Genomic DNA, 12,849 nt, shown 5'->3' on the forward strand with positions numbered 1-12,849 from the left:
CACTAAGACCTAAAATCAGCTTTTAAAAATCCAAATGACACTAAAACATTATTATTATTATTTATAATTTAGAATCAGATGACTTCAAGGACGATTTGTTGTATCATATACCATTAATGTTACAGTCAAATAGCATTAATATGTCTATTTCAGAGTACTTCTTCAATTAGTTACACAGACACACAGAAGTCAGCTTGCAACATCAGTTTGGACTGCAGAGCACAAATAACTAACTTAAATGAGATAATAGCAAAGAGTGTTTCAAGATGTTTGCATCCATACGTCATCATTATCATCACTCACCTTGCAGCCAGGTAATGTTTTATTGAAGAGTATGAGTTGCTTCTCCGGTAGTTTGCAGCGAGTTGCTCATTGCAATGTAATCCTTGGTTTTGATGACGAATGTGAAGAACACTTTTCGCCCAATGTGAGCACTAAATTGCCCGGATTATTGCATGTTGTTGCCTTCTCCCCGAGCTCTTTAAGTGGATATAAAAAAAAAATAGCTGGCGCTCTATGCGCAGCATTGAGTTTAGCGGCAAAGATTGGCTGCACTTGCTCGATATGATTTGAGACGGGAACCAATCAAACACCGGGACGACGCTGATGCGGTGACGCCAGTTTCTTGCAAACGTGGGTTGAACAAACACCGCTCGTCGATGCTACTGGGAGTTTACAAATCAAGTCTACCTTTTGAATGTTGATACCAACGCTAAGCTTTGTGGGTAATGTAGTCTAAATCTGGAGATCTTTCATATAAACCAATGTGGTAAAAACTACAATTTCGCCATTAGTAAATTCAATGACGCACACTCGCTTGCATCAGCGTGGTTGGACTTCACTTACCCGCAAAAGTTGTCTTATCTGCCACTCCCGTATATTAGTACACATCTCCGCGGCCAGGTGGAGGATAGTCGAGAGCAACCGGCCACGATGAAACTATTTGTGAGCGAAGGCAACCCGCATTGCCTTAAAGTGTTAGCTGCTTTAGAAGCAGCTGGAGTGCAGTGTGACGTCCAATTTGTCAGCCACGAAGGTAAGAGAGCACATTAGCGAAGTAGTCATTCATAAAAGGTGTCTAACTGAACTATAACAAGTCATGCTGGTTTCTCAAAAAATGTGGGCTGTCTGCTTGTTTGAGCTGCAACTGTAGGTCGCGTCAGTGTACTTGCTGTTTATCAGTGTACTTGCTGAATATCAGTGTACTTGCTGAATATCAGTGTACTTGCTGAATATCAGTGTACTTGTTGAATATCAGTGTACTTGCTGAAAATCAGTGTACTTGCTGAAAATCAGTGTACTTGCTGTATATCAGTGTACTTGATTTATATCAGTGTACTTGCTGTATATCAGTGTACTTTTCTGAATATCAGCGTACTTGCCGAATATCAGCGTACTTGCCGAATATCAGCGTACTTGCCGAATATCAGCGTACTTGCCGAATATCAGTTTACTTGCCGAATATCAGTTTACTTGCCGAATATCAGTTTACTTGCCGAATATCAGTGTACTTGCTGTATATCAGTGTACTTGATTTATATCAACAAGTGTGCTTGTCTGTCAGTCTTATAATACATTGTGTCAAATATGAACTGCATCACGTGACAACTTGCATTTCCATTAAAGTTGTGCTTTGTCTTTCTGTTGTAAAATATATTTATATACTTGCCGAATATCAGCGTACTTGCTGAATATCAGCGTACTTGCCGAATATCAGCGTACTTGCCGAATATCAGCGTACTTGCCGAATATCAGCGTACTTGCCGAATATCAGCGTACTTGCCGAATATCAGTTTACTTGCCGAATATCAGTGTACTTGCCGTATATCAGTGTACTTGATTTATATCAGTGTACTTGCTGTATATCAGTGTACTTGATTTATATCAGTGTACTTGCTGTATATCAGTGTACTTTTCTGAATATCAGCGTACTTGCCGAATATCAGCGTACTTGCCGAATATCAGCGTACTTGCCGAATATCAGTTTACTTGCCGAATATCAGTTTACTTGCCGAATATCAGTTTACTTGCCGAATATCAGTGTACTTGCTGTATATCAGTGTACTTGATTTATATCAGTGTACTTGCTGTATATCAGTGTACTTTTCTGAATATCAGCGTACTTGCCGAATATCAGCGTACTTGCCGAATATCAGCGTACTTGCCGAATATCAGCGTACTTGCCGAATATCAGTTTACTTGCTGTATATCAGTGTACTTGCTGTATATCAACAAGTGTGCTTGTCTGTCAGTGTTATAATACATTGTGTCAAATATGAACTGCATCACGTGACAACTTGCATTTCCATTAAAGTTGTGCTTTGTCTTTCTGTTGTAAAATATATTTATATACTTGCCGAATATCAGCGTGCTTGCCGAATACCAGTTTACTTGCCGAATATCAGTTTACTTGCCGAATATCAGTTTACTTGCCGAATATCAGTGTACTTGCTGTATATCAGTGTACTTGATTTATATCAGTGTACTTGCTGTATATCAGTGTACATTTATTTATTTATTTATTTACTTGCTGTATATCCGTGTACTTGATTTATATCAGTGTACCTGCTGTATATCACTGTACTTTTCTGAATATCAGCGTACTTGCCGAATATCAGCGTACTTGCCGAATATCAGCGTACTTGCCGAATATCAGCGTACTTGCCAAATATCAGTTTACTTGCCGAATATCAGTGTACTTGCCGAATATCAGTGTACTTGCTGTATATCAGTGTACTTGATTTATATCAGTGTACTTGCTGTATATCAGTGTACTTTTCTGAATATCAGCGTACTTGCCGAATATCAGCGTACTTGCCGAATATCAGCGTACTTGCCGAATATCAGCGTACTTGCCGAATATCAGTTTACTTGCTGTATATCAGTGTACTTGCTGTATATCAACAAGTGTGCTTGTCTGTCAGTGTTATAATACATTGTGTCAAATATGAACTGCATCACGTGACAACTTGCATTTCCATTAAAGTTGTGCTTTGTCTTTCTGTTGTAAAATATATTTATATACAGTACAGGCCAAAAGTTTGGACACATCTTCTCATTATTGATGTGTCTTTATTTTCATGACTATTTACATTGTAGATGGTCACTGAAGGCATCAAAACTATGAATGAACTCATGTGGAGTTATGTTCTTGACAAAAACAGGTGAAATAACTGAAAACATGTTTTATATTCTAGTTTCCTCAAAATAGCCACCCTTTGCTCTGATTACTTTTTCGCACACTCTTGGCATTCTCTCCATGAGCTTCAATGGTTTTCACTTCACAGGTGTGCTTGAGGCTCATGGAGAGAATGCCAAGAGTGTGCAAAGCAGGTATCAGAGCAAAAGGTGGCTATTTCGAAGAAACTAAAATATAAAACATGTTTTCAGTGTTCATTACATACATGTGTTCATTCATAGTTTTGATGTGACAATCTACAATGTAAATAGTCATGAAAATAAAGAAAACACATTGAATGAGGAGAAAGTGTGTTCAAACGTATGGCCTGCACTGTACCTGTAGAAGTCATTATGTTAGTCAGCGTACCAGGGAAGTCTCACCTGGTATTTGTCTGCACGTAATAACGTGCTTAACCAATGCCAAACCAGTCAAACACCCCTCACATTTCACATACTTAGTGACGCATGAATTAATCACCATTTCTTGACTTAAACCCAAATTTGAGTGAATAAAATATGAATGTATAAAGATTCCCCTTATAATGTTGTTACACAATGGCCTATGCATTTATTTATATATATATATATATATATATATATATATATATATATAATTATTTCTTTCTTTTTTTTTAACATGGATAGTAAAATAAATCCATAAAAATAATAAAATATGAATGTATAAAGATTCCCCTTATAATGTTGTTACGCAATTGCCTATGCATATATATATATATATATATATATATATATATATATATATATATATATATATATATATATATATATATATACATATATATATATATATATATGTATATATATATATATATATACATTTATTTATTTATTTATTTATTATTTTATTAATTTTTTTAACATGGATAGTAAAATAAATCCACAGATATTGCCGTAAAAAACTGGCAGCTCAGTCGCCAGAATTTCACCTTTAAATTTGCAGTGTTTTCTTTTACAGCATATTACTATAAATGGTAAAACGGTACCGCTGTTTTTTTACGATAAAATAGTGGCAACTGAGCTGCCACATTTCTTTTTTTTACCTTAAAATCAATGGTTGTTGTTACAATTAATTACTGTAAAAATGAAAAAGGCAACATAGTTTGTTTTTTTACGATAAAATTCTGAAAACTAAGTTGCCAGTTTTTACAGTAAAATCGTAATTTTTACAGTGTACAATTTGATGGATAACTCATAAGACAAGTAGAGATTTAGATATGTATTTTTGTTTTAACAAAGAACATGTTTGGAATCCATCCATCCATGTTCTACTGCTTGTCCCTTTCAGGGTAGCGAGGTTGCTGGACTTGGTGTATCATAATATAACACTTGTTGCATTTTTAGATAATATTAAAATATGCAGTACATGTATTTTTTCTGTCAAAATGAAGATAGAAAGATGAAGTAATTTATTGAGGCATATTATACCCAGACTTTTGCGCACCACATCTGGTTCCCGGGCATTGAGTTTGACACCTGTGTAGTACTGGAACCAGTCTCGTTACATATCTAGACTTTTTTTTTCTATGACTGTCTCCTAAATTTTCATCTGCATAATGGTTGTTTTTTTAGTCCCAAAGACTTCAGTGAATCTTGTGAAAGCCAATAGTTTGTGTGCATTATTAAGCATATCTTTTTGAATGTGTAATCTCTGTATGTTGCACTTGTTAATTTCATATCAACTTTATTTATTACCATTATTTTAACATCGTATAACTTTGTGAAACATTTTTCACTTGTGTCTCTGTCACCTGCATGCCTGAGAAAAAGGCTTTTGCTTTGAGAGAAGTCATTTGGTGCTACCTGTTTATATGTATAGCGATAACACAAGACCTTCTTTAAAAAAAATATATATATATATATATATATATATATATATATATATACATAACCTCATATTCGTGTCAGTACAGTGAATTTTTTTATCTTGATCATCTTTATGACATTATATTTATGACTTCTAGCTTAGAGACCTTTGTGTTTTTAATAAAAGTATCATAAAAAGACATCAAAATGAAACTGGAAACACCTTTCATAAGTCACCTATCCTAACTGGATTTATTGAATTCAATCTTTGCCCCGGCTGTGTTGAAATTAATCACTTTTTATTGACCCTTCTTGAGGATGTGTTTCATTTTGACAAACTCACTTAGTGAACTCTATATTTGTGGTTTCTTTGATTTTTCAGACAAACCTGTGCCCTTCCTGAGCCGCCCATCTTTGCCAGCGCTGCTCCTCCCTAATGGAGAGCATCTTTTCAGCCCCAATGCCATATGCCGGTCAGTGATCAATAGTTCTCTCTGTGTAGTCATTGGATGTATTCATATTGCAAACGCATGAATGTGTATGTCGATACAGTCAAACCTGCCCGCCGAAAGTGGCCACTATAGATAGGTGGCCACTATAGACAGTAAGGTTGTAAATCCTACAACAACTGGAGATTTGATTCAATTTAAATTCCTGACACAATTAAATTCTGAATTGATTCTCGTTTTCACACAATTCTTTCAATGTATTACTTTGTATAAAAATGTAAAAATAAACCTTTTTAAAACAGCTCAGGGTCACAAAATCTCCTTTTAGCTACTTACGTGTGATTTATACACGCAGTGAGTAAGCGCAGAGATGGCCAAAAAAATGATTTTTAAAAATTGATTCTTAAAGTGTTGTTTTTTTTTAATCGATTTTTGAATATTATAATAATAATGCAGGTCTTGAATTTGAACTTTTTAAGGTCAAGGCAAGTGTCCCCTTTAAAGGAGGGCTCATATGTTAGGGAACCAAGGCAAGTTCGAAGGGCACCAAGGCAAACATTATTTTCTTTCGAGGCAATGTGTATATATATATATATATATATATTTTAGATTAAAAATAGTGTTCATGTATGAGATCTAGAGCTGCCAATTATGGCCAAAGTAATAGTTAAGATTATTGTTATCAATATTAAAACCATGATTACTGATTGTTAGGTAAAGCAGTGTTGAGGTGTAAACGTAATACCATCATGTCATTTGTAATGTTTAGTAAAAAGACTATAGATAAACGTTATCCATATATTTATAAACACATATGAGGTTTTTTTAATTCTTTAATAACATCATCTTGTCAGCTTTTTGTCATGACATGATGCTCTATTTTTACATTTTGATAGAGAGAGTTTTTATTTATTAAATTTTTTTAAGTGATGTACATTTATATGTAGATGCTGTATCGGGACAGATACATTAAGAGTTTGAGCAGAAATGTCATATAGTAATCAACTATACGCAATAAAACATTAACAAAATGATGTGTCACATAAATTATTTTTGAAGTAACACCTTCGTGACATAAAAAAACCCACAAGTAATGTAAAAAAAAAACCTGGTGTTTACTTTTTGATATCAAAATAAAACACAAAGCAGTTTGGCTAATGAAGCTTTGTTCTTCTCCAACGCCTCCTAGTGTTTCAGTACAACAGTTTGGCCAACAACAAAAAAACAGGAGTGATCCCTCTCACATCGAATAAACAATATTCACGGCCTGCGTTCAATTTGATCAGATGACATAACATTTTAGTCAGTATTTATGTTATTTGAACACTGATACAGTTTGCAGTTAAATAAAGGAGGAGTGAACATCCCAGTAAACAAAGTAAAGACTTTATAAACAAGTTGTGACAACGTTCACGACACATCGCCTGCTGCAAAACATCAAATAGTTTTCTCCTTCGCTGTTTACTTTAAGTGTGGGGACAAGTGTCTTCAATATTGTCCACACCTGTCTCCATCTAAACACAGCATTGCGCCCTTAAACGCACGGCGGGAAGCAAGGGAAAATGATGTTAAAACAAGCGCTTGGCGCCGTTTACTCCGAGGGGAAATCTCCGCAGCAAAGTCCGTGTAGTTGGTCCGCCATGATTATCCAGCCAAACACTGCTTGTGCGCATGCGCCTGACTTTGTGTTGCCGAAAATGCATTAAAAATCACGGTTTTTCGGTAATTAAAAAATTAAACTGTATTACTAACTATCGCAAATTATCATTTGACCGTTTACTGTTACATTCCTCGTCCATTAACAAGTAAAAAGTCAAAGGCGGTCACAGCATGAACATGTCGCAAATGTTGGTCAATTTTTTGGGCATTATGCCGAAAGACGAGGGCGGTCGCAGCACTTGCCGTAGTTGCCGCGGTAAAATTTGAGCCCTGATAATGGATTAGATATGCAGAGCTTTTCTAGACACTCAAAGCGCTTCACAGAGAACTGGGAACCCATCACTTATTCATTCCACATTCACACACTGAAGATGGTAAGCTATATTTGTAGCCGCAGATGCCCTGGGGTAGACTGACGGAAGCGCGCTTGCCAATTTGCTCCTACGGCCTCTCCGGCCGCCACCAAACATTAATTCCCAGTCATACACCAGTGTGCGCAGCACTGGGAGAAAGGTGGGTAAAGTGTCTTGCCCAAGAACACAATGGCTGTGACTAGAATGACGGAAACAGGAGTTGAACCTGGAACCCTTTAGTGGCTGGGACAGCAGCTCTACTATCTGAGCCACGCTGTCGCCTTCTAAAATCAATTCATAATCGTTATAAATAAAAACCTAAATTGTAACGTGACTCGATATTTTTCAGCATGCGGCAGCCTTAGGTAAGATTTATAACTAGGGATGGGTACCTTTCAAATCTGGACTGACTTAGACTTCCTTTTTATTGTCATTCAAATTTGAACTTTACAGCACAGATAAGAAAACGAAATTCCGTTACATAAGCTCATGGTAGTGCAGGATAAAAAAGCAATAAGGTGCATATATAAATAAATAAATATATATAAATAATATATATATATATATATATATATATATATATATATATATATATATATATATATAAATAAATAAATAAATAAATAAATAGATTACTGTACAGATAAATATATTGCACTTTTTCACATGCGTCCACGTTTATGGATGTATGTTATATTGTCTTTTATATTCCAGCGAGTTAATCCATTTTGGGGGGAGTTGAGGGGATAATTTAATTATGATGCGTTCAAGAGTCTTACGGCCTGAGGGAAGAAGCTGTTACATGGTACTAATTCCCGGTACCTGTGAATCGATACCAGTACTAATCGGTAGAAAGTGTTGGTTCTTTTGTAAGTGTTCATGTGTTTATAAATGTAGATTGTGTAATAATAAAAATCTCTATTTTTATTTAGCATTCAACTCTGAACTTATAACTGTGCTGTCCAGTTGTTATATCTTGTTTTTTTACTACATTTCTGAGTCTCATTTGCAAGTATTGTCAAGTAGATTTTTCATGCAGTTGCAATTCCAAGACGTTAGATGCCAATAGTGTTTGGACTGTGTGTTGCCGAGTCAGGAAGTAATCTTTGCTGTTAAATTGAATGTGCCAGTTTAGTCTTTTGTTGAGCCCTAAAGTTTTTAAACTCCATCTATCCATCCATCCATCCATCTTCTTCCGCTTATCCGAGGTTGGGTTGCGGGGGCAGCAGCCTAAGCAGGGAAGCCCAGACTTTCCTCTCCCCAGCCACTTTGTCCAGCTCCTCCCGGGGGATCCCGAGGCATTCCCAGGCCAGCCAGGAGACATCCAATCCAATCCAATCCACTTTATTTATATAGCACATTTAAACAACAAAATGTTTCCAAAGTGCTGCACAACAATATTAAACACAATTCAAAACAATATAAAATAAATATGATTAAAAACAATTTCAAAGGGTAAAACCAATTAAAACAGTTAATAGAAATCAAAATTTTAAAAACACAGAGGACCACACAACTCACGTAGTGTTAAAAGCCAGAGAATAAAAGTGGGTCTTAAGACGAGACTTAAAACACTCCACTGTGGGAGCAGTTCGAATATGGAGGGGCAGAGTGTTCCAGAGCTTAGGGCCGACCACAGAGAAGGCCCTGTCTCCCCTGGTTTTAAGTCTCGTCTTGGACACCACGAGCTGGAGCTGGCTCTCGGACCTCAGAGCGCACGCAGGGTTTTAAGTTTGGATGAGGTCCGAGATATACTGAGGTGCCAGTCCATGTAAAGCTTTAAAAACAAACAGTAAGGTTTTAAAATCAATTCTAAAATGAACAGGGAGCCAGTGCAAACTCTCAAGGATTGGGGTTATATATAACATAGTCTTCCCAACGTGTCCTGGGTCTTCCCCGTGGCGTCCTACCGGTCAAACGTGCCCGAAACACCTCTCTAGTTTTTAAACTAAATTTTGTATTTATTACACAACAGCTGTTTGATTGTAACGTACACCTTAATTGTAGTTTTCATTACCAAATTTGGAGGTGTTGAAATCGCCATGTAAAATCGCAAATGCTAACTAATAGCAAGTATATGACACAGTCAATGTAAATTAGTATTGAGCTAGCACACTCTGAAGTGTGGAGCCTTACTGTACTTTCGAGTGCTTTGTGTCCGTCATGCTTGCATTGTTTGAGTGGAAAATTGTAACATTACCGAGAGGCTGTTTGGCTCATCAGCTCTGAGTGCGGCTTGAGTTGTGCTTGAGCCGGCGCCGAGTCGACAACGACACGTAGCGCCACATGCAACAAAAGTATTGAAATAGGTTTAAATCGATACCCGGTAGTACAGACAGAATTCGGTCGGTATCTATAAAAGTATTGAATTTAGTACCCGTACCAACTTATAACACACATTTTATCTGCAAGGGAAATGTTTGTGGGCGCCATCATCAGGTTTGGTTTTGTTTTCTGCCTCCTAGGTACATGTTTGAAGTGAGCGGACAGGAGTGCAATGAGCTTTGCGATCAGTGGCTGGAATGGGAGGCCACAAATCTCCAAGTAAGAATTATAACAATGGATCTATTAAAGAAAAACAGACATAGACCAGATTTATTTATTTGCTGCTACTCACAATAAACCTTAAAGTCGCAAAAGGTCTTTACTGCATGCACATTCTCCCAATTGTCAATGACTAATAGACACATGACTTCAATTTAGTTATTAAGGTTTGTGGTTTGGGTTTATTTAGAGCATGTTCTAAATAAATAAATATATATATATATATATATATATATATATATATATATATATATATATATATATATATATATATATATATATATATATATATAAATAATGATAAATAAATAAATGGGTTGTACTTGTATAGCGCTTTTCTACCTTCAAGGTACTCAAAGCGCTTTGACACTACTTCCACATTTACCCATTCACACACTGATGGAGGGAGCTGCCATGCAAGGCGCTAACCAGCACCCATCAGGAGCAAGGGTGAAGTGTCTTGCTCAGGACATGACGAGGTTGGTACTAGGTGGGGATTGAACCAGGGACCCTCGGGTTGCGCACGGCCACTCTCCCACTGCGCCATATATATATATAGATTTTAAATAGTACAATTAAATAGGGCATGAATTGATTGCATTATTGGAAAATTAAATAAATCATGTCACTGACCCTAAATCCTCTTACTGTGCTTCTTCGTGTTGCCAGAGGGGATCTACATCAAATTAAATAATAATAATTTTAGGAGTAACTTTTTTCAAACACCATTTGTTCTAATTGTTGTCTTATTTGTGCAGCCTGCTCTTCTACAGACCCTGTACATGGCAGTGCTTCAGGGAAAAGAATCTGAGGCTCCCAAGGTCCTCATGGGACCTCTCAGCTACTTGGACCAAAGCTTGAATAAGGCCGCCACACCTTACTTAACTGGGGTACAAGCAATAACATCCTCCTGTTAGCCTGTTGTCATATTTCTTCAAATAGTGACTTTATATTGCCAGTTGTTTACTTCACTTGAATAAACAAGTTCCTCTATTAAACACTCATTTCCACTGGGATAAAAAGTCAGGTGGATATAATGTATGGACATAATCCTTGTCCAAAAGTAAACAAACAACATGCATCCTCATATATTGTTTGTCTTCTATATTGTTTAATGTTATAAAACAACCTTTTAAAATTGCATTACAGCAGTACAAGTCATCCTTCTCTCCTAATAAATGCCTGTTACTCTATGTAGTGCTTGGTCAATATGAGGGGAAAAGGCATACGGTACTTAGTCTACATATTTTTGCTACATATTGTGGTAAATACTTCAATGTGATATAGTACTGTGTGCTTTTAATGCATTTGGTCTTGTTTTGTTGGTTTCAGGATGTTCCTTCAGTTGGTGATTTTGTTTTGTGGGCTGCACTGCATCCGATTTTATCTGAATCATCTCTAGATATAGGTAAGAAGTAAACTAATTTTCTGTGTAGTTACCAACACTACGTTTGTTCTCAAGTGTGCATGATTTTGTACGGTTTGTTTATGTATGAAGCTGGATTTTTCTACAGTTTCATAAATCCTCTGTCGAATCCAATTTACCTGTCTGCAATGTCAGACATTGTAATGTCAAACCAAGTTTAATCCGGATCGGATCTAGATTGCTGATTTGGCATTTTTAAACTCCGGGTTTCTCCCACATGCATCGGTTGATAGGCAACACTAAATTGGCCCTCGTGTTAGTGTGAAGGTTGTCTGTCTATCTGTGTTGGCCCTGTGATGAGGTGGTTACTTGTCCAGGGTGTATCCCGCCTTCTGCCCGAATGCAGCTGGGATAGGCTCCAGCCCCCAACAACACCGAGAGGGTCAAGCAGTAGAAGATGGATGGATGGATGAATTGAACACTGAAAATGTTACTTAACATGATCAGATGCTTAATGTATATTATCAGATCCGATTGTAAATGCTTTACTTTTCTTATATAGTCACAATTCTCTCCACCTTGATCTACTAATGTAAAATTAGTGCATTTAACTCATATATTCCCCTATGATAAAGTTAATCAAAAATCACCCATTGTCTCTGTGTATGTAGGGATGGGTACCTTTCACATTTCAACCAATACGGTACCAACTCCCAGTACCAGGGTATTGATAACTGTACTCAATGGTACCAATTTGATGTACTTTTGTGTGTATCCATGTGGTAATAAAGTAAATGTTATTTGTCTGATACTAAAATTAGTTTTTTTCTTAACATTTAAAGGGGAACTGCACTTTTTTTTAAAGTTTCTGTCATTCACAATTCTAATGTGAGACAAGAGCACATACGTTTTTCTTTTTTTGTGCATTCTAACTAGTAAATAAAAGCTAAGAATGAATGGAATGGGATTCAGTACCTTGGGAAACATCAAAAAACCTCCAACATCGTTTAATATACACTCTATAAGTATATATGTAATGTAGTATCAGGCACATTCATGATAACATGTAATATTCACATATTTTGCTCATTTTAAACACAAGGCTGCGAATAATTTTTACAGACTCATCACAAAATGTGTTATTTCCTATAAAAACAAGAACTACCATTAATCATTATGGACTTGATGAGCGACAACAACAACTACTTTGGGACAACTGATGATCCAGAACCTTATATTTTTTTTAGTTTGAACTTAAGGAGGATGAACTTCAAGTGTCAGAAGCTGTGTGGTAAACAGATTCAGCAAGTAGCGTTATTGCTAAATGCTAAGCAAGATGTAGAAACTACGAACATAATGACATATTCACTTACTGTACAATGTCTGTTCTCGCTGGGATGCCGACTGATGTTTTTTTGTTTGGATGAATAATTTATCATAATCCCCACACAGGTTAAAAAAAATAGTTGGGCGC

The 12,849-nt window shown here is 36.4% G+C and overlaps 2 protein-coding genes across 5 annotated transcripts in view; one reads left to right on the top strand and one right to left on the bottom strand.

The window, feature by feature from the left end:
* arhgap9 (Rho GTPase activating protein 9) overlaps positions 1-604 on the bottom strand; it is a 221,890-nt gene extending 221,286 nt beyond the window's left edge. For all 3 annotated transcript variants that reach the window (XM_061937756.2, XM_061937757.2, XM_061937754.2), the window contains exon 1: positions 304-604. The gene's annotated coding sequence lies outside the window, so the exon portion shown is untranslated. The remainder of the gene's footprint in view (positions 1-303) is intronic.
* Positions 605-784: 180 nt separating this feature from the next.
* The window catches only part of mars1 (methionyl-tRNA synthetase 1), a 36,487-nt gene continuing 24,422 nt past the window's right edge, over positions 785-12,849 (top strand). The window contains exons 1-5 of one of the 2 annotated variants that reach the window (XM_061937752.2): positions 785-1,036; positions 5,387-5,477; positions 9,931-10,009; positions 10,768-10,899; positions 11,342-11,417. In XM_061937752.2, coding sequence (XP_061793736.1) covers positions 934-1,036; positions 5,387-5,477; positions 9,931-10,009; positions 10,768-10,899; positions 11,342-11,417 — 481 coding nt within the window. In that variant the 5' untranslated portion in view covers positions 785-933. The remainder of the gene's footprint in view (positions 1,037-5,386; positions 5,478-9,930; positions 10,010-10,767; positions 10,900-11,341; positions 11,418-12,849) is intronic. The other variant, XM_061937753.2, reaches the window with a different exon arrangement.

Source organism: Nerophis lumbriciformis, linkage group LG03 (genome assembly GCF_033978685.3).
Source record: "Nerophis lumbriciformis linkage group LG03, RoL_Nlum_v2.1, whole genome shotgun sequence".
Taxonomy (NCBI): Eukaryota; Metazoa; Chordata; class Actinopteri; order Syngnathiformes; family Syngnathidae; genus Nerophis; species Nerophis lumbriciformis.